Source organism: Canis lupus, chromosome 1, assembly GCF_048164855.1.
Source record: "Canis lupus baileyi chromosome 1, mCanLup2.hap1, whole genome shotgun sequence".
Classification (NCBI taxonomy): domain Eukaryota; kingdom Metazoa; phylum Chordata; class Mammalia; order Carnivora; family Canidae; genus Canis; species Canis lupus.
In genome coordinates, this window is record NC_132838.1 from 112,881,852 (window position 1) to 112,903,193 (window position 21,342).

A 21,342-nucleotide genomic window follows, 5' to 3' on the forward strand; every position below is an offset into this window, starting at 1 on the left:
CCGCCGGCCCCGGCCCCGCCCCGGCCCCGGCCCCGCCCGGCCCCGCCCGGCCCCTCCCGGCCCCGCCCGGGCTTTGTCCGTCGGTCGGTGGGTCGGTCGGTCGGTCGGTCGGTCCGCGGAGCTGGGGCTCGGGCTCTCGCCCCTGCGCTGTCAGCGGCGCCTCGGCGGGGCGGGGGCCGGCGCGGCAGCCTGGTCCGCTCCCGCCCGGCGCCTCGGGCCCTCTCTGCTCCGCCGCGCGCTTTGCCTCCCGCCCCGGCCCCTGCTTCTCCGCGCTGCCCTCCCCACCGTTGCTTCTCCCGTCTTCCCATCCCCGGGGAAGACAGGGCCACCTCGGTCGTTCCCCCAACGATTGCTTTCTCTAGAGTCCCAGGGGTCAGCCTCTCCGTGACCACTTTTCTATGGACCCTGTTTTCTTTCTCTGTCTCCTGCTTTCTCTCTTCCCCGTATCTCTGTCTCGCCCTGATTCCCTGTCCCCTCATTGTCCCTCTCTTCACTTGGCTCTGTGTGTCCGTCACGGTCTCTCTTGTCTCAGCCTCTCTCGCCTGTCCCAGGAACCCTGCATGCCTGTGCCTCTGTCCCCTCCCCCGCCCCGGGGCTCCCCACCATCCGCAGGTGAAAGCCACAGACTGTCCAGACACCCCTGCTTCAAGTCCATTCCCGGAGAATTGGTGTGCCTGGCTGTAGTCAGAACCTGTTACCAGGCCCTGTGTTCTTCGTGGGACTGAAATGCACATAAATGTGGCCACCTGGCTCCTTTCTGTGTCCCCTCCCTGCTCCGGGGCGTAGCCTGGGGTGAGAGCCTCCCCCAAATACTTCCTATTTCTCTCAGAGAGCAGCTAAGACTGGCTACCTGGCCCTCCGTTGTGGGGAGTGGGCAGGGGCTGCGGGCCCAGAACCCTGGGTCTGAGAGAGAAGGGGGCTGGGGGCCTGGACTCCTGGGTCCCACCAGAGGGGAGCATCCCCATGAGATCCATGACTCCTGCCAAGGTCTGCAGTTGGGAAGGATTTATTATCACTAAGTGGCCATGACAGAGCAGGGAGGGGGAGGTGACACTAACGAGGCTCTACAATCAGCTCCCCTAGAGGCAGCGATTAAGGGCTCATTACCCGCTGGGTGTTGGGGGGGGGGGTGGGGGAAAAGCAGCAGGAGGAGCGCTGAATTGGGGCATGGGGAGGGGATGAGGACAGTCTAAAGGGAAGAAGAGCAGACACCCTCAAGGGAGAAGTTGAGTCAGGACACTTCCAGGAAAGATTATGAAAAGAGAACAGGAAGGGGTGGGGGGACACCAGAGCTGGCGACACAGCAGGAGAGGGCAGCCCACAGGGTCACCCTGCAGGGTCACGGCTTCTCCAGCTGGACATCCCCGTCTCCAATGTGGAGGCTTCCCACGTCCTGGTAGGTGCCCTGGAGGCCCCTGGAGATGTCCTCGTACATGGAGCAGTCATCCAGATTCAGGCCCTGGGTGTGGACACACGGTGGTGGGGCTCAGCACCCTGACGCCCAGACCCACGGCCCCACGTGACCCCGGGAAGGACCCCCATGAGAGCCCCAACGCACCCGCCCCTAACCTGTCCCCACTCGCCCACTCACCTCATAAAGGTTTTCATCTTCATAGTCATCCTGGGCATCCACCCCAAACTTCATATTTTGCCATCGTTTCTGGGAGGGAGGGATTGGGAGCCACAGTGAGGGGAGGTGGGAGGAGAAGATGTTTTCTGAACCTCCTGGATGCTGAGAAGTGCTTGACCAGAGGAGGTAAGGTATGGCCAAAGCCACATAGCAGGTGAGTGGCAGGTGTCTCTGGATCCAAGCCCGTGTCCCCCTGGCTGTCTCTACTGCCTCACTGCTCTTGCAGGAGCCACAACTATCATAGAAATGGCAGTGGCTGTCCTGTGGCCTAAGGCGGGGCTGGTGCAGGTCAGAGACTCCAGGAGGACAGCCAGGCCCCTCTTCCCTGGCTACCTCTGGAGGGCTCCTGTGCCTCTGGTTGGTGGGGGGGGTAGAGCGAGACACCATGGCTGGGTGAGGGGGACTTGGGGGGTATGAGGACAACCCTGAGGGGAGACGGGGTGAGGAGGCCCCTCTGGGCCCTGCCCCCTTTATTTATTGATTTTTTAAAGATTTTATTTATTTATTCATGAAAGACAGAGAGAGAGAGAGAGAGAGAGAGAGAGAGGCAGAGACACAGGCAGAGGGAGAAGCAGGCTCCTTGCAGGGAGCCTGACGGGACTCAATCCCAGGACTCCGGGATCATGCCCTGAGCCAAAGGCAGACGCTAAACCGCTGAGCCACCCGCTGAGTACCCCCTGCCCCCTTCAAAATCCTGTCATGGTGCTAATTCATTTGCCCCTCAGCCTTGGGATGGGGCTGTCACCCTCCCATGCTAGGAGGGGACCTCAGCGTCAGAGGGTCCCGGTCCACCGGGGGGCTCACCCTGAACAGCAGCAGGGTCCCAGGCACCACGGCACAGAACAGCAGGATGATGCCCTCGGCTGTGATGATGTTGTTCTTGGTACCCTCTCCCATGTCCAGGAAGGGTCTGGGGAGCCGCTCTGGGAGGAGGGGGTGCTGCTCAGAGCACTGGTGCCTCCCCGCCCCAACCCTCCTGGCCTCCCAGCCCTGTCCCCACCCTCTGATGTCCGCGGCCCCATCCTGGTGGCGCAGATGGGGCAGCATGGCCGGGTGGCCTGGGAGCCACACCAGGGCTGGCACTCACCGCGCACGCGGAGGTAGGTGCCGCAGGACTGCTGGGAGCTGAGGATTTTTTGGTTGAGATCTTTCTCCTCCACCTGGCATCGGTACATGCCCATGTGGCTCTTGTTCACAGTGTTGATGGTCAGCTCGCCATTGGGGCCTTTGCCGTAGCTCAGGAAGATGTCGGGCCAGGTGGCGTTGCCTTGGAGGACGCGCCACCACGTGATGTTGAGCTTGCTGGACAGCCTGCTGCGGTTATGCAGGCACTGGAGGCGGGCTGTTTCCCCCAGGCTCACCGTCATCGATGGCGGGCCCCCGTCCACCCACAGGGCCTGGCTCCCGGGGCCTGTGGAGAGGAGGAGACAGGGACTGTGGATGGGCCCCAGCTCTGGCCTGCAGCAGCAGCACCCCTGGGCGCTTGTGTGTGTGTATGTGCGGAGGGTGTTGAAGACACTCCCGAGGAGGAGTGTAAGACACCTTGGGGTGGTGACACACCCCTGCAGGTCCCCACACCTCACCAGCGCCATCTCTTGCCACCCTCCCTGCCTGCGCTCTGTCCTTTGCCCCCAGAGAACTCAGTGGCGTTTGGATATTTGATTTCCTTGCAGTAGGAGTGCCCTGGACCAGGTAGCAACCTCCAGGATCAGTCTGGGCATCACCTCCTCCTCCTGAAGGCCTTCCAGGCTCGCTTTCCCAGCCCCCAGCTTCTCCTGGCACCTGGCACTTTATCTGGTGTAATCTTCACTAACCCCTTCGAGGTAGGTTCTCTCATTATCCCATTTTGTAGGTGGGACAGCTAAGGCCCAAGGAGGATGCGTTGATTGCCTGGCATCACCAGGGCAGCAAGAGAGGCTAGCATCTCAAAGTCTGAGCCTTTGGGCCTACCTTGCCCTGTGACCTCAAACCCGTCTTGTTCTTTGTAACTTGTGTGTGTAGACCTGGGGGTCAGGAGTGAGTTAGGTTGGCAACTGGGTGTGCGGAGGGTGGGGGTGGGGGGTTAGGGGAGGGCCTCAGCGAAGTGGTTGGCTGCTGGGGAAACCCCAGCTCCCAGTCCCCCAGGCAGGCCCACCCACCTGGCTGGCTCTGCTTCTTTTGGAGGGAGGAGGTGGGAGGTGAGGGAGAGAGGAGGAGGAAGAGGTGGAGAAAGAAGCAGCAACCTTAGGGGCGTGGGAGCCAATCCCTGGCCCCACTCCCAGTGTGTAACCCGGACAGTCACAGCCCCACCAGCTGGCATTGTATGGGGTGGAGGTGGGGAGGAAGCCCCAGGAGGGCAGTGTCTTGATGAGGAGCCCCCTTCCCCAGCACTGAGAAGGGGTTCCCTACACAGTGGGGTGACGGAGATTCAAGGCAAAGAAGGAGAAAGCTGTTTCTTCTCTCTGAAGCTGAGAGCTACCCCCAAGTCCCCTTCCTGCCCCCAGCTCTGGAGCTCAGTCAAGGGCAACCTTAGTTCCTTATTTTGACCTGTGGGGATGAGGGGGTGGGGAAGTCGTCTGTCGCCCTGTTCTCCGTCCATGTGGCTGTGGACACCCCTTCAACTTTGCCGAATCCCCTGCAGCCTCCCCTCGGACCTGCGGCCTGCTCAGGATGGTCAAGCAGGTGGATGCAGTTTCTTTAGGGGCTTTCCCGGCACCCCCCTACACCTGCTGGCTCTTCACTTCCACTCCCAGTGCCTTCGTCTCTGCCTCTGCCCTCTCTCCAGCCTCCTCAGTCCTCCCCGCCCCACCAGCCCCCACCTCCCAGCACCAGCCTGTTAGCCACGTACCCAGGCCACCAGCAGAGATTAGGAAGAGGAGAAAGGTGGTGGCACACAGCGCTTGGAGGAGTCCGGGACCCCCAGGCATCTTTCCCAGTGGGGTGGTTGGTCTGGGGAGCAGCAGTCCTGGGGTACCAGATTCCACCTCGGCTGCCCCGAAACCCCGCCCCACTTCCTGCCCAGCCCTGCCGGAGATGGGCTCCAATGGCCCCACGGCTGGGCCCCTTCAGCTGTGGGCTGGAGGAGGGGGGGCAGCCCCTGTCACTGTGCTTCAGGCCCGGAGTGGAGAGAAACCGCTCCCTGCACCTGTGGCCACAATTCCCCTGAGGGGAGGTTGCTGGGTGGGGGAAAGAGACCAGTCGAGGCCTGGCTCCTCACAGGCCAGCCCTGGGAAGGAAGCCTGAAGGAGCCAAAGTCTGAGGTGTCTCTTGCCTACTGGTGATCTGCCGGCCCGGAGCTTCTGGGCCTGGTCTCTGCTCTTCACTGGCTGTAGGCAAAGCTTATCTCCTCTCTTGAGCCTCCATGTCCTCACTTCTTGGTGCTGGAACCCAGGATTCAAAGGGGTTGTGCATGCAAAGCTCTGAACACAGGGCCCAGCCCATAGTAGCTGCTCAGTAAAAAGTGGTTACTACTAATGCTCATGAGGAAAAAAATGAGGCAGGTCGACCAGCTCTATGACTAGGGGTGGCTTCCTGTTCTGAGCCTTGGCATTAAATTTTTTTTTTTTTTAATTTTAAAGTGGGACGCCTGGGTGGCTCAGCGGTTTGGTGCCTGCCCTTGACCCACGGCCTGATCCTGGAGTCTCCGGATTGAGTCCCATGTCGGGCTCCCTGCATGAGCCTGCTTCTCCCTCTGCATGTCTCTCTCTCTCTCTGTGTCTCTCATGAATAAATAAAATCTTAAAAAAATTTTGTTAAGTAATCTCTACACTCAACAGGGGGCTCAAACTCACAACCCCAAGGTCAAGAGTCACCAGCTCTTACTGACTGAGCCAGCTGGGCACCCCAGCCTTAGCATTTAGAGAAGAGGATGAGAATAACTCCGGTGTTGTAACATGAGATGATGTTCCCAGCACCTGAGTGAGAAGTTAGAGCCACGGAGGGTTCTTGAGGCAAGTCAGCCTCCCCACAAGTGGGCAAGGTAGGCCCCGCCCCATTGTACAGAGAAAACGGGCCCAGAGAGATGCCGTAGCTTGCCTGGTGTCATACGGCCTGGGAGTGGTGGAGCAGAAATTCAAAGTCACTTACGTGTGCCCACATACCTTGGAGCATCATTGTAGGTCATGTGGAAGGAAACTGAGTCCGAGGAGTGGGGGTGGGGAATTACAAGAGATTGTTGAGATGTTTGTGAGCAGTCGGGGGACCATCACGCTCACGCATAAGGAGACACTTAGGAAAAAATTTTACTGCAGGGACATTTTTAGTAGCAAATGTGGAAACAAAGAGTCCATGTAAGGGAGATGGGATGCACACATTGTGATGTAGGCAGCCCGTGGAGTAGCACTCCGCAGAGGAAGAAGCTGAGCTCTACTTGTCAACATGGCTGCATCTCAGAAACGGCATGAAAATGACAAAAAACATGTAGCATGCAACAGTTGACTTGTTTCCAAAAGGCGAAACGACATCGGGTGCCGTTAGGGACACGTGCACCTGTACTTGAGGTGTGAACTGTGCGGGGGAGTGACATCCAATTCCTGAGAGGGGTTCCTTCTGGGGGGGAAGGGAGGGCTGGGACTGGGAGGGATAGAGGGCTTTGCCCATCTTGGTTTTAGGTCTTGTTTTACTTCTTTAAGCTGGGTAGTGTGTCCACGGGTTCTTCTCACAGGAATAGGAATAGGAAGTTTTGCATACTTGAAGCATTTCATAAGTTTTTAATTTTTTAAAAAATTTTTATTTATGATAGTCACACACAGAGGTAGAGAGAGGCAGAGACACAGGCAGAGGGAGAAGCAGGCTCCATGCACCGGGAGCCTGACGGATTCGATCCTGGGTCTCCAGGATCACTCCCTGGACCAAAGGCAGGCGCTAAACCGCTGCACCACCCAGGGATCCCCCATAAGTTTTTTAAAAAGTGCAACCATCACCTATGTGGAGGAGCATGGGCCACAAGTTTGATTCCTATATTTGGATTTCAGCTCTGCCAACTGACTGGTTGTCTGGGCCTAGGTTTCTTCTCCTGTAATCTGGGCACAATCCCCCTGGAACCCCCTTGTCCTGCTTGTGAGGCTGCAAGAGTAGGACAGTGAGTTTTTTTTAATGAGTTTTTTTTTTTAATGATTTTATTTATTGAAAGACAGAGACAGGCAGAGAAGCATGCTCCATGCAGGGAACCTGATGTGGGACTCAACCCCGGGACTCCAGGATCACATACTGGGCCGAAGTCAGGTGCTAAACTGCTGAGCCACCCAGGTGTCCTGGACAGTGAGCTTGTTGCAGCTCCTAGGACATCGTCACCCTTCTCTGGCCTGGCGGCCCTGCTCCTTTCCCTCCGGGGACCCAGGTGCTCAGTTGCAATCCTTGCTCTGTGGCAGGCCAACAGCCCCTCTGTGCTTCAGCTTCTCCTTGTGACCCCCTACCTAGGAAGAAACTCAGCACATAACTGCAGCCCTAGGAATTCACCTCCTTCATCTGAACTGGTTTCCAGGCCCTCGACCGCCCCCCAGTGGCTGCAAGGGCGCAGCTGCTGGATAGCAGGTCCTCAGGCCTGGTGGGCCTGTTGGGGGGGGGGGGGGGGGAGTCCACCTGCCACTTACCCAGCACCGCTGCCAAGCAGGCACTTGGACTCGCTGCATTGTGTTCTCATGTCCACTCTATGACATGTCTTCATCCTCAGTTGACAAAGGAAACAGGGAATGACTAGCTGAGGCCATGCCTGGGAGCGTAACCTTCTGGGCTTTTTTCCCATTTCCCTTCCTATCGAGGGAAGAACCCCAATGGCTCTGCCCAGTGCTGGAGACAGTGCCCAAGCTCAAATACCTGCTTTGCCATCCCCTAGTTGTAGTGTCTAGGCAATTCACCCAATCTGTGACTGACTTGCCCTATAACCAAACTACAGGTGCTTTTTGGCATCTTCACAGGGTTGCCTAGTGTATTAAGTGAGGTTTATTCAGTGCCTTGCACCTGGTAGGCTTAGGCTGTTCAGTGCACCTCTTCCAGCATGGACACCTGAGCTGGGAGGGAGGATAGCTTCACCCCCCACCGAATACGGGACTCTTGATTTTTCCATCCTCAACACGAAGGAGCTGGTCAGGCCCTATCTATATATGGCCTCTGTAAGATCCCTCAGGAGTGATAAAGACAAGGAGTGGAAAGCTGAAGGGGATTAAGTTGCTCAAGACTGCAGAGCATTAGGGTCAGAGCTGGAAGTTAACTTGAGTCATTGGAGTTCAAAGCTCAGGGAGGCTTCACACCGGAAGTAAATGGGTCCAATCACTTAGGCTACGGGATATCTGGAGACCTTGGCCAAACCAGCACAGGCTCAGCTTTCTGGGGTCTGGCACATGCCCACTTGGTGTCCTTCAGATCTCCCACCCCTACACCAAAGGTCCAATCACAGGTAGAACTCCACCCCATTGGCACCAAGAGGCAATCACCATGCAGGACTGTAGAAGCAGTGGTGCCCAGCTCAACCTCAGTGCAGGAACCTCGCACACCCCTCCATCCGGGTGGTGGTGGGTGTGGGTGCAAATGCCACCCCATCCTGGCTCTGGGGCAGGACCACTTGTGTTGTCCAATGAAAGGTGCACACAGGTCATCTTGGTCAGGAGGCACTCAAGGAGATGCCAGGAGTGAAGGCTGGCAGGGAAGAAGCCATCTGCCCCTCCTGCTTTGTTCCAGCAGGGGGAAGAGTGCCACTTCTGCAGCCCAGGCCCCAGTTGGGGCCACGGTTCACAGCCACTCCTTTCAGTTTCTCATCTGAAAACTGCAAAGGCAGGATGTGGGAGGAGGGGCAAGAGCCTCCAGGTCTGGAGCCACCCCGGTTGCGGGAGAAGTCTTTGAACTGGCAAGGCTGGGCCTTGGGTTTTAGTGGCTATTGGTGCTGCAGCCACCCAGGGGACCCCTAGCCCCCCTTTCACGAGGGAAGGAAGTGCGGCGCAGTGATGCAGTGCTCCCTCCTTGGGCCTCCAAACTGAAGAGGACCAGCCAATCAAGAGACTGGGACCAGCACTACGAATGAGGCAATTTATTAACCCAGCATTTGTTCTAATGCTTCTTGTTGGCAGCTGCCACCTGCGGGAAAAGATGGGAGAGTAATTAAGATCAGCTGTGGGGTTGGAGTTCGGTACTTCAGAGCACCTCCCCACTATCCAAGGGACACCAGGCAACTGGATTCGTGGCCTGACGGGTGTCCAGCCAATCGGATCCCTGGATCCCTGCCACCTCAGGTACTCCCTCATTTTACAGAAGTGTCAACTGGGACTTGAGCATATTAGGGGGATTCCAACACCCATTGCCCTGTCACCACAGGGGTGTCTGTGTAAGGCCCGGCCCTGCCTTGGCACAGTTCACTGGTTCCTTCCAGGCCACCCTTGGGACTCCCAGGGGGCTGACACCTTCTATTCTCTCTTGCTACTTGACTAAGTGACTGAGCCCCCTCCAAAGCTCCTAGGGGGTCTGAGTTAACATAAAGAAGAAAGCCTGGGGGCTCCTGCTGCTGTAGCTAACTGAGCCCTCACTACCACCCTCTGATGCGGGCAAGGACAGACTGCTCTACAGATGGGGGTGGCTCCAGGCAAATGGACTCTGCCCCAAGGTGTCCAGCCAGTCAGTCATGTGGATGGAGACCCGAGTTCTGAGCTGGCTTGCCTCCCCCTCTCTACAGCCGTCCCATCTGGTGCTCAGTAAGCATGAAAAATAGGAGGAAACACTGCAGCCAGAATCCTAAGAAGGCTGACCTGGGAAGAGGGAGTTGTGTGTGCAGAAACATGCCCTGCATGAGAAACCAACCCGGCTGCACCTCAGGCTTGGGGTCCCCTCACTCCGGCACCCACATTTTCAACCAGCGCTGGCAGGAAGTCAGAAATGTTTTCTCCTGCCCCCCCCACTCCCCACCCCAGACAGCCCTCTCTGACCCCCACCAGCCCAGGCTATGCCTTCCAGGGGAGGAAACTCTAACAAAGCTTGGGCTCTGAAAATGCCCAGGCAGTGACTAAGGCACCAGTCCTGGCCCACACCCAGGCCTCACCTGTCCGGCGATTCTGTCCAGATCCCGCTGTCCCTGAGGTGTCAGTTTGCGGCCCCTGTGGGAGAAGGGTCATGTGCCCCCCATCAGTGCCGGCTCTCAGCCCTGTCACTGCCAGGCCCCTCCTGGATGTGAGCCAGGTTTCCCAAGAAGGCACCTGGCCATGGGAGCACATGACACCAGCCAAGTCCCACCGAGGGCCCTAGTTGGTTGCATTCTAACAAGCTGGGGGCAGCAGTGGGAGCCCCCCTGAGAGCTGCTGGGGTGTCGTTTGTGCAAGCATTAGATCAAAAGCCCCGAAAAATCAATTGGGAAAAGTTAACGAGCAGGCTAATGAAAGCGGACAGTCGCTAAATTACCTTCCTAGAGCTCGGGGTAGTCAGCCAGAGAGGTCGGGGTGAGGCCCCTGACTGTTGGCTTCTCTGCTGAATCCCCTGCCTGCCTGAGGGGCAGCTGCAGACCATGCAGGACAGACCGGACACCTCTCCACAGGGGGAAGGATGGCTCTAGATCACTTCCTTACAGGTGATTTGGCCCCAGGTCTCTTCCATCACCCGCCATTCCCACTTACCCATCTTGGTCCTTTTCCACCATTTTCAGCCCCTCTAGGGCTTGGAGGACCCTGCGGGCCACGCTCTTGGAGCCTCTGCTGAAGTGGCTGGGCATGACCCCGTTTCTCTGACGTCCCCCGTAGATCTTAGTCATGGAGCCGACCCCAGCGCCGCCCCGGAGGTACAGGTGCCGTGCTGTGGAAGCTGTGGGGTGCGTGGAAGCTGTGAGGACCCTTCCTTTCCATAGCCGAGACAGGCTGAGGGAAGGGCTTTGCTCGAGGTCACACCTATCAATTCTGTGCGCGTGTGGAAGCTAGTATTTCCCTTCGTATGGCCGGCCTGGGGAACTGCGAAGATGCACCAAGGCCCAGTTCCAGGCCCCTACCACCAAGCTGCCCCACCACAGCTATGCTGCCATGAAGGAGGACTCTAACCTGTAGGTAAAGCCTAGAAAATGCCTAAGCCACAACTGTCCATCTCCATGTGCCCAGGCCCAAGGGGCAGGAAGGTAGGGGAGGGGACATGCTGCTTACCGGAGTGCAGCTCCCCAAGCCCCTCAGCTCTGGAGAACTCAGGGTCAGGGTGGATGCCCCATGCAACCTGGAACGGGTGTCACCCACTCTGTGGACACAAGGTTCTTATCTCTAGCCTTGCTTGGGCAAGTCCCCACTCCCTCACGGTTCTGTCCTACAGAATCGCTTCTCCACCAGGCACTGGACGATCTGCTTTTCACTCTCTTCCATGAGGCAGTAAGATACCCTCAGCACCTGGCCTGATGGCATGGCCTTGGCAAGTCCTCACCCTCATCTGAGAACCAGGAGTAACAGTCCCTCAGAGGAGCGTGGCTGTGAACACTGCACAGGTGCCTAAGGCTAGTCTCCTTCACAGAAAAGCTAACAGGCTCCAGAAAGTACTCACTGGTCTGGAGTCACATAGCCCTGAGGGACTGCCCCTCCAGATTGTTCTGGCTTTCTACCTCAGGGGGCCACTGCACATGAAGGAATTGGGGCCCAAGATACAAGGACTCCAGGTCATTCCAGGGCCCCCGGAGACCAGCAAGTCAGGTTTAGTCCCGCAGATCAAAGGGGCAATCAGGACTCACTTCCTCAGTAACCACTTACTCGGAAGAGCTGGGTGCTGGGCCGTGTCCACGACCCCCTGGGGGTGGGGGACTTGACCAGTTGAAGAGGGCTATGCCACCCCTCTGCTTGCCCCTCCCAGAGTAGCTCTTCCACACCACTTGCTCCCCAGGCCCCTGCACCCCTGTAACATAATCTCCAGCTACAGCTGTGGGCTTCTGGGAGCCATAGCACAGATGAACCCTTCACCACCTATTAGAACAACTGCTTCTGGCTGCTGCTCACCTTAAAAACCATTCTCCTTGGTTCTTCCCATCCCCACTTTACCCCTTACCCTCCCAACACCACCTCTAGGACCAAAACTCCCTTTCCAGGGACACATCTCTGAAGAACTCCGAACTTTACCAGCTCACATGCCCAACAGCCACCATCCTTCCTTCCACAGCTTGGCCTGGGTGAGAGTAGGACAGCCTCAGGAAGGGGGTGAGATGCATATTCCTAAGCACACAGCTGCCCTGGAGAGGCCTGGCCAAGATAGGATTAACACTCTGCTCAAACCCGATCTGGGCTCTGTATAAAAAGGGGTACCTAAACCCGAACTGTCTGATACCAAAGGGTCTGAATCCCAACACTACTCCTCATCAGCTGTGAGAGTCCATTTCCGTTTCAGGTGGTCTGGGTCATGGTACCTAAAGGGGAAGACTTCCTTAAATCCTGAGAAGTGAGTGGCAGAGAATAAGCTCCAGCAAAGTCCAACCATTAGTTTCTTTGAAATGGTGGGGTGGCGGGTTGCTTTAAAGTTCTTTAAAAAAAGATTTTATTTGACAGAACAAATGAGCATAAGTAGGCAGAGTGACAGAGAGGGAGAAGTAGGGTCCCCACTGAGCAGAGACCAATGCCAGATTCTCTCAGGACCCTGGGATCATGATAGGAGAAGACAGACATTTCACCAACCAAGCCAGTCAGGTGCCCCTAATTTGTTTTTTAAAGCTGCATCAAACTATCTGGTGTGGTGTCAGACATCACAAGCCGAGGTGCCCCCCTCACCTTGATAATTATTCTCCTGACCCATTAGAAGAGTACTAACTCCACAAACTGAAAGCTGTTACAGTCAAAAGAAACAAATTCTACGAAATATTGACCAATTTTTCGCACCCCTCCACCCCTGAAGAAGACCCAGCCCCCAACCTCTTTTGAAGTGGAGTTGTAACATCACAAATCCAGGCCATCCTAGATGCTGTTTATGAGGGCCACAGCGAGTCAAATGGCTTCTCCTCAAGTCCCTCTAAAGGCTTTCTGCTCCACTCCTCTGGGGGAAATCCTATTCCAAGTATCCAGGAGTCACTTGGTGCCTCCAACTGTGAAGGACCAGCAGCATGCCCCACGCATGGGGCCACCAGAGGGAAGAGGGTCAGAATGCACTGGAGCACCTGGCGGACCAAGGAAATTGCACAAGTGTCTTTGCAAGCCAGCATCTCAACAGCTTGTTTAAATTCAGATCTGTGACCCCATTCTCATCTCCCGAGTCACAAAGTGGGAAAAGGAAGCCTCTCATGTACATCTTGCCCCCAACCCTCCTCTGCTAAGCTTTTAAAGACAAAAATGACTTCCTGACATTGTCACCCCGATCTTCTTCCTGCAAGGTCTTGATTCTGCCAGTAACACAACATGGGTGACTGCCCAGCCCTGAGCAGGGGTCAGAGACAACCAGGTTCCATCCTACAATGAAATGCACTCCAATGTCCCAATTCAGCAGTCACTCACTGTCAAGACGAGACAATGGATTCTCACCTCCCCTCTAAAAATCAAGAGATTAAGAGTTTGTCCAAGGCCCCTCACAAAGCCCTAAAGGTGGTCTTTCCTGGACACCGCCCCTCCTCTTCTTAGAGCAGCTCCTGACAGGTTCTTTCTAGCCCTACCTCACCCTTCACCACTGACTTGGGACCTCTTAAACTCCTCTAGCTCTGTTCCTCTTCAAGAGGAGCCCTCAGGAAGGCTCTGCCAACTGCCTTTTTATTGCCTCCACCAGAGATCAAAACGTGTTCACTCCACAATGGCTCTATCAACATGCCTCCAGAAGTCAAGTCCCATACCACCCACCCACTGCCAGAGCTCAGCCTACCAGAACAGGCCACTGTCCTACTGTGCTCTGGCTCCAAATCTCCAAGGAGATTAGAGGCCAAGGCCTCATGATCCAAATAAAGAAAAAAAGCAAATACAGCACAGACTGCTTGCCATGTCCTCCCAGGGTCACTTCACCCCATAGGCACCTTAGTTTCCTCTTTGGTAGCAGAGTATCTCCTATGACTTGTCTGAAGTATGGGAGAACTCTAACTAGGCTGGCAAACTTTTCCTGTAAAGGGTCAGAGTAAACATTTTTGGCCTTGTAGGCCATGTGGTCTGGGACAACTACAACTCTACCTCTGGTGTGGATGTAAACAAACAGGCGTAGCGGTATCCCAACAAAAATGTACCCAACAGACCTGTCTAGAATCACCAGGCTATATACTATTGAGGCAGCTGGAAAATAGAGGTAAAAAACAAATGGGGGCGGGAGGGGGGTGCTAGGTGGCTCAGTGGTTGAGTGGTTTGGCTCAGGTAGTGATCCTGGGGTCCTGGGATCGAGTCCTGCATCAGACTCCCCACAGGGAGGCTACCTTCTCCCTTTGCCTAGGTCTCTGCTTCTTCCATGAATAAATAAATCTTAACCCCCGCCAAAATAAAAGGAATCTGGGAACCTTGAGTAAGGGAGACCAGAAGAGCACACACACTTAGTTGTCAAGAGGAGGGATGGGGTAGGCAGAAAGGGGCCACAGCTACAGCAAGACTCATCTGTGTGTATTGCCCAGAGTCCTGATCTCATTTCCTATTAATCTCTCCCCACCTCCAAAAATAAAGTATGAAATGCAGCTAAGGGAAGAGAGCTGGAGACCCCCTCCTCAAAGTGATGGCACGGATGGGGTGGATTGTGGCATCACTAGCTGGCATGTTATTTAAGGTTCCTGACAATAACCATAAAACAGAAACCACCAATTCTACCTTGGAGGTTTTTGATAAGGCAGATTAAGCAAAATATGCATGTGTACCTAACCGTACAGGAAAAGCTACCTCAAATTCTCATCTTAGACCCAAAGTTGCCATGACCAATGGATTCTTGGGGCATTGCCAAAAAACTCAGGATCGGGCAGGCTTGCTTTCTTCCCTAGATGGGTGGATGGGGTGGTGGTCTCACCCAGACCTCTTCATTCATGTGCCCAGGCAAGTCACATCAGCTTTCCTTCACCAACCCCATTTTCCTCCTGAAAGCACAGCAGTGATTCCCACCATAATGCCATCCACCCTACCCACCTGAGTTGACCTTTTCAACCTCAGAGATCTGAGGCTGCTGCCCCTGTGCCCAGTGTAGGCCTGAATGAAGAGTGGACCTCACAGATATTCAATCCACGAGTGCACCACCAATCTATGAAACGGTCCATATTCCACAGCACTAAGGCAATCTGTACCAAAGTCAACTCTTCTCAAGGTCATCTGGAGGTTTTCTCAATTCCCAAACCTTGCTTCCCGCCTACTTCCTATCAGGAGACAAGCTTTGGCCAGGATAGGGCCCCTAGGTCACGGAGGAAGATCGAAGGTTGTAGAGGCTGAGGGCCCTCAGTGAAGGCCTATGCAGAGGCTGCCACCTAGAACAACTGAGCACTGACCAGCACCACTCCCATCCCCAAGTTAGGCCTTAATGAGGAGACAGCTTGGAGAAACTTAAAATGTCAACGACAGGTGAAAATGAGCACTGTGCTATCAGGTACTACATTTGTCATTCCTTCCAAGTTGTCATCACTGGAAAACCAATAGTTGGGACTGGCAATGGTTACAGGGAGACCATAAGGCTTTCTTTCAGGCACTTGGAACTTACCAAGATTTAGAGAAAGGAATCATCTGGCCAGACCCCAACCTCTTAGAAATAATTTACTAAAAAGGCAATGAGAAAGTGAGTCTGATGATCTAAACATTAAAAAACACAATAGAGGGGATCCCTGGGTGGCTCAGCCGTTTGGTGCCTGCCTTTGGCCCACGGTGTGATCCTGGAGACCCGGGATCGAGTCCCACATCGGGCTCCCTGCGTGGAGCCTGCTTTTCCCTCTGCCTCTCTCTCTATCATAAATAAATAAATCTTAAAAAAAAAAAAAAAACAAACACACACACACACGACTTTTCTTGAAGGATTACTGCCACAGGTAAACTCCAGAGCATTTTAACAGTTATAAACTCATTTGATTCCCACTACAACCCTGCAATGGTACATTCATTAGTCCCATTTTATTTTTTTTCTTTAAAGATTCTACATATTCATTCCTGAGACAAAGGCAGAGACACAGGCAGTAGGAGAAGCAGGCTCCAAGGAGAGCCTGATGTGATATGGAGTCTCGTGGAGGATCCAGGACCCCAGGATCACACCCTGAGAAGAAGGCAGATGCTCAACCAGTAAGCCACCCAGGCATCTCCATCAGCCTCATTTTACAGAAGAGAACAAGAGGCACAGGCAGATGGGGAGGCCACAGGTAAGCAGTAGAGAAGAATTTGAACCCAGAGAGTGTAGACCCCATGAACATAAATACCTCCCTCTAAAACACACCACCTCTAAGTAAAATATGAACACTCGCTTGACCCTGGGTTTCCCTGGAGGCTCAGAGGAAGCCACAGGTCCTCACTTAACCCTCTTACAAACGAAGAAAACAAATTCAGAATGTGAAGATATCAAGTGTCTCACACAAGCACACAGGGACCGTCTGAGGTTTCTCCTCTCACACCGTAGGTCAACCATGATTTAAAAAGTTTCACCTCTCTTGCCTATCCTGGGCTCACAGAGAATGGGGAGGTATGGTTTGTGCCAGGGGTCACCCAGGCCCCCACTACCCAGGCAGAGGCCCCAGTTCCTCACCAGCTCGCGTGTAGAACCAGTTCTCATCGTAGGGAGCAAGCTCTTTATGCTTGGCCAGCTTGACAGTGTCCACCCATTCAGGGACTTTCAGCTTCCCAGACCTGGGATCAACAGCGATAGAGGCACGATTCAGGAGTCTCCACAAACTCCGTCCCCCAAATCCCCTCTGCTCAGCATAACTGTAGGTTAAGGGGAGCCCCACGTGTCCCAGAATACAAAGCATCTGAAACCCAATTACAAGCCAGACCCAGGCCTCAGGCAGACAAGCAGACTCCACAGAGACCTCACAAGCCTCCCTCCACCAGGGGAGAGAAACGCCCGCCCAGGAGCCCGGAAAGACCACAGCCCCCACAGGCCGCGAGCCCCGATCCCCACACTCACTTTTTGAGGAAGGCTGCCAGAGCTCTGACGAACTCCTGCTGGTTCACGTCTTTTACAGTAACTCCAGGCATCTGGAAGAAAAAAAGAGCAAGCATGTGAGCTCAGGACCCGGGCAGACGACTGACAGGGGACGGGGTGCGGCCCCCACGACACCGAAACCGCCGCACTCCCATTACTTCCCAAGGCCCCACTTCGGAACTGGGCCCTGAAGGCCCCGGCGCCTGCGGGCGCTCCACTTCACCGCGCCTCGCGGTCTCTGCGGGTCGCACCAGCACGGTCTGGCGCCGCTATGGAGACGGAGACGACCCTGGCCCGATTCGGGGGCGCCTCCCGCATCTCCGCCGCCCACTCGGTCCAGCCTCGGTTCCCGGACCGCGCGGTCCAGGCATGTCCGGGCCTGCCGCTCGCACGTGGCTGCGGCTCCAGGGGGCGGGGCGGCCCCACGCGGTCGCCTCGGAGCCCTTCCCGGTACGCGATCCCGGCTGGAGAGCCGGGCCCTGACGCCCGGCGCCCAACACGAGCCGGAGCGCCCGCCTTACCGTGCGGCCTCCGCGCTGCCAGCCAGGGGAAAGGGAGCAACGGGGTTTCCCGGGCGCACAAGTCGGGCGTCGAGTCTCGCGAGAGGTGCGAGAGCTCGCGAGAGCGGGACCAGAAGAGCCGCTCCGCCTCTCTCAGGGCGAATGCGGCTTCGCCTCCGTGGAGATGGGAGGGTGTGTGGCCAGGGGGCGGGCTGGCAGAGGAAAAGCCAGGGGCACGCGGGGGTGGAGGTGTGCTTCCTCCCCACCCTTTCCTCTCCCGGAGCGAAACAGAGCTCCGATCCTGAGCTGGGGGTGGCGAGGTGGCTTCGTTTGCGTTGATCGGGGCGGAAGGAACAGCGGCGGAGGAGACGGTGGTGGCGGAAGCTGAGGGGCACTTGGGTGGGCAGAGAAGCGGGACGGGACCACTGCCCGCGCCCCCAGGGGGGCGACCCCCCCCGCCCCGGGAGGAAGCAGCTTTTCGTGCCGGAAGTGGGGGCAGTAAGGGCGGAACTGTGTTGGGGGACCCAGCGGTGGAGCAAGGAAGAAAAGCGTTCGGCCACCAGTTCTCGCGAGAGCAGGAGGAGGCGGACCACCCTTGTTAGGGCGGAAACTGCTTCATCACCGTCCAGGCGACCGCAGTGGGAATGAGGCAGTGCTGGCGGGGAGGAGATCGGGGCAGGGACAAAGAGGCGGAGGCGGGACCTTCGGAGAAGTTAGTGCAGCTCTGCCTCCTAGTGCCTGAATCTTGTTCGCTCAGCGCTTTGGGCTTATTTTGCCCGCTTAAAATCTATCCACCTCCCAGACCTGTGCGAGTCCAAGCTGTCCACTGCCCTATCAACACTCCAGTCTTTCCCCATTAAAGAAAAGAATACAATTTAAATGGATGCACCGAAATCCTGTTTTATTTGCCCCCTTTAAGTGACTGCTCCTGTACTTGATGTGTCTAATTAATTCTATCAACATATTTTTGTGTCTGTTCCTACCCTGTGCGAGGCACAGATAAACCTTATGTAGTGTTACATGCCTGATAGTTAAATCCTTGTAAAGTCCAGCAACCGAGAACAGAAAGGACACACTTCTTGTCTGATAAAATTGTTAACTCGCTGCAAAAGGAGACATTTAAATGCATGTGGCTGGGACGCCTGGGTGGCTCAGCCGTTTAGCACCTCCCTTCGGCCCAGGGCGTGATCCTGGAGTCTTGGGATCGGGTCCCTCATCAGGCTCCCTGCATGGAGCCTGCTTCTCCCTCTGCCTGTGTCTCTGCCCCTCTCCCTCTGTGTGTCTCATGAATAAGTAAAATATTAAAAAAATAATAAATGTATGTGGCTATTATGTTGAAAGGACAGAGTTTAAAACATAAGAGCGAATATTTTTTCCAGAGATACTGTGTATGCAAAATGCCTTAGCTATTAATAAGCCGATATGTTATACCAATAACTGTTAAAAAATTAAAACCAACTATCTTAGTTTGTTCAGGCTGCTATAACAAGATTCCACAGGTAATGGCTTATGAACAACAAATTTGTTTCTCATGGTTCTGAAGGCTGGGAAAGTCCAAAATCAAGGTGCCAGCAGATCTGGTGTCTGGTGAGGATGTGCTTCCTGGCTCATAACCATCTTTTTGCCATGTCCTCACCTTGCAGAAAGGTGAGGGAGAGAGGTCTTTGGGGAATTTTTTATTAGGGCACTAATCCCTACCAAAGGCACCATTTCCAAATACCATCACAAGTAGAAATTAGTTTTCAACATAGGGATTTTGGGAAGTAACACAAATGTTTAGTCTAGAACATAAACCATGTTTCTAGCATCATGTATTTAGATTAGAGCACCTCACATTCATGCAGAATGTGGTTGAAACCTATTTCACACTGTCTTGAAAACTTAAGAATAGTTTTAGTATCTCAGATTCCACCCCTCCCCCTGAATCAATATATGTGTTTTTGAATACCTAAGTTGCATGCATGTGTAACTATAAATATCCTATACTTAGGTAATTTATATTCACTTTTATTTTTTTCATAATGAATTTTTAAAAAAGATTTTACTTATTTATTCATGAGACACACACACACACACACACACACACACACACAGAGGCAGAGACACAGGCAGAGGCAGAAGCAGGCTCCATGTAGGGAGCCCGATGTGGGACTGGATCCTGGGACTCCAGGATCACGCCCTGACCCGAAGGCAGACGCTCAACCACCAAGCCACTTCAGGCATCCCACTTTTATACGTTTTCGATATATGTTTCTAATATCAGTGCTGAATCATTTAAGCTTAGTTCACTTGAGTCAATTTACTAAATATTTCTTTTTTTGAGAAAAGAGCTCTCTAGAGGAACTGTGTAGTGTCACTCACCAAACAAAGGAAGACACAAGGTTAATATAAGTTTTGGGGAAGAATGAAGGTTAGATAAAATTTGCATTAAGCAGAGCTTTGATGGACTCAAGGCAAAGCAGATCTGATGTAATGGAGTCAACATCATGCCTGGGCTGAGCAGCAGACACAAGGTCCTGGTTTTTTTGGAAATTATAAGATTAAGATAAATGTGCAGTGTCATCTCCAGAAACTGCCCTCTGAAGCTCTGCACGTGGGTTGGAAATCATAACTGATTCTCTGTGTTAAAGTGACTCTCCAGGCAACAGTAAGATGTCCCCTTCTTATTATTACTATGATTTCAAAGAGCAAACGTTCTGACAGTCTATGATTTTAAATAACATGGTTTCTCAGTACTATGTCCTTGGTGTTCATTTTTACAGGTTCATAATCTTAACAACTCTTAAGGTGGCTACAAACCAGGCAACTGAGTTTTAGAGAGTCAAGTCGCTTGACCAAGCTCAGATAAGGGTAAAGCCTGGCTGGGATTTGAATCCATAAGTAATGACTCTCCAACGTTTTCCAATAACTCTATAGACAGAATTTAAAAATGATAGGAAGTTGTGGTACATTCAGACAATAGAATACTATTCAGTGCTAAAAAGAACTATTGGGCCATGAAAAAAACAGAGCAAACTTAGGTGTATGGTAGTAAGTGAAAGAAGGCAATCTGAAAAGGCATACTGTATGATTCCAACTATATGATGTTCTGGGGGGAAAAGTAAAATTATGGAAACAGTAATAAGATCATTGGTTGCCAGGGGTTGGTGGGGGTAAGGATGAATAATAGGTGGAGCACAGAGAAATCAGGGCAGTGAAAACTATTCTGTGTGATACTATAATGGTAGGTACATGTCATTATATATTTGTACAAACCCACAAAATGTACAATACTAAGAGCAAACCCTAATGTAAACTATGGATTTGGGGTGGAAGTGACACATCGGTGTAGCTCATCAACTATACCAAATGTCCCACTCTGGTATGGGATGTTGATAGCGGAGGAGACTGTGTTTGCCTGGAGGCAAGGAGACCATGGGAACACTTACATTCCGCTCAATTTTGCTGCGAACCCAAGACTGCTCTAAAAAACAAACTCTGTTTTAAAAAAAATGATTTGAGGACAGGAAGTTGTTCATATTGTGGTAAGGGGAGAAGCAGCATTGGAGTGTGTGAACTTTGTCGGAAAAAAATAAATCCAAAGGAATCAGACAGAATGTGTTTAATTATTTCTTGAGTTCCCAGAGAGGAACTGAGTGTAGATCCTGCGCCCTGAGACTGCTTATTCTCAGAGGAGGAAACCGATGCACAGAGCCAGGGGCTGCTCAGGGTGATCAGGCTTGTGAAAGTAGGAATGTAGGGCACTCTGCTTGAGGAGCTTCTGGGAGATACTAAGAAGATTCCCCTAAATAGAGACTTGCTTTTGGGAAGAGCTCAGGATCTCACAAGGGTTATAGGACTGTGTCTATGAAGACATATGTTGGGGTCCACGGAGACAGCTACACAATGGGACAGGGGTACAGAATGAGGCCTATAAGGGCCAGGCAATGAGAGTCTGAGTAGAAACAGGTTAGGGTTGGGTGGCATGATGTTAGTTCTACACTGGACAAGAAGTATGGTCAGGAGTGGACCAGGTTTCCTGGAGTTAAGGGAGCTGAAGTGAAGAAAGCATAAATTCCCAAAGGGCAGAATGTGAAATGAGCTTCTGAAGTTATAAGGGGCTGCTGAGAACTGAGAAGGGCCTGCAAAGTGGGGCCTGCCCCTAGCTCCTTGGCCTAGTCCTCATCTCTTCCTCCACCTTCTCATGTAATCCTTTAATCCCAAATTATACTTTCTCTTTTACTCTTCCCAGCTGTGTGACCTTGGTGT

General features: G+C 53.7%; 2 protein-coding genes and 1 long non-coding RNA gene across 8 annotated transcripts; 1 reads left to right on the forward strand and 2 right to left on the reverse strand.

Annotated features, from left to right (window-relative positions):
• Nucleotides 1-177: 177 nt before the first annotated feature.
• Nucleotides 178-5,350, forward strand: LOC140604884 (uncharacterized). Of its 3 annotated transcripts, none has more exons than XR_012007704.1 (3): nucleotides 178-987; nucleotides 3,304-3,453; nucleotides 5,188-5,350. It is a non-coding gene; the product is annotated as an uncharacterized lncRNA (long non-coding RNA). The 3 variants fall into 3 exon arrangements; XR_012007707.1 differs by having other exon boundaries at nucleotides 3,307-3,453; XR_012007703.1 differs by having other exon boundaries at nucleotides 178-792.
• On the reverse strand, nucleotides 991-4,623 carry CD79A (CD79a molecule). Its single transcript, XM_072776521.1, has 5 exons — nucleotides 4,458-4,623; nucleotides 2,718-3,041; nucleotides 2,435-2,553; nucleotides 1,592-1,660; nucleotides 991-1,459 (listed from the first exon to the last, which is right to left on the reverse strand). The coding sequence occupies exons 1-5, from the start codon at nucleotides 4,534-4,536 to the stop codon at nucleotides 1,340-1,342; spliced, it is 711 nt and encodes a 236-aa protein (XP_072632622.1). The 5' UTR covers nucleotides 4,537-4,623; the 3' UTR covers nucleotides 991-1,339.
• Nucleotides 5,351-8,615: 3,265 nt separating the features above from the next.
• Nucleotides 8,616-17,263, reverse strand: RPS19 (ribosomal protein S19). 4 transcript variants are annotated; one of them, XM_072776532.1, is made up of 6 exons: nucleotides 17,116-17,263; nucleotides 16,577-16,647; nucleotides 16,196-16,296; nucleotides 10,201-10,384; nucleotides 9,633-9,687; nucleotides 8,616-8,677 (listed from the first exon to the last, which is right to left on the reverse strand). In XM_072776532.1, exons 2-6 carry the CDS (start codon nucleotides 16,645-16,647, stop codon nucleotides 8,651-8,653), a joined length of 438 nt encoding a protein of 145 aa, XP_072632633.1. In that variant the 5' UTR covers nucleotides 17,116-17,263; the 3' UTR covers nucleotides 8,616-8,650. The 4 variants fall into 4 exon arrangements, with proteins under 4 accessions (XP_072632633.1, XP_072632659.1, XP_072632649.1 ...); XM_072776558.1 differs by lacking the exon at nucleotides 17,116-17,263 and adding an exon at nucleotides 16,768-17,103; XM_072776548.1 differs by lacking the exon at nucleotides 17,116-17,263 and adding an exon at nucleotides 16,753-16,993.
• Nucleotides 17,264-21,342: the final 4,079 nt, after the last annotated feature.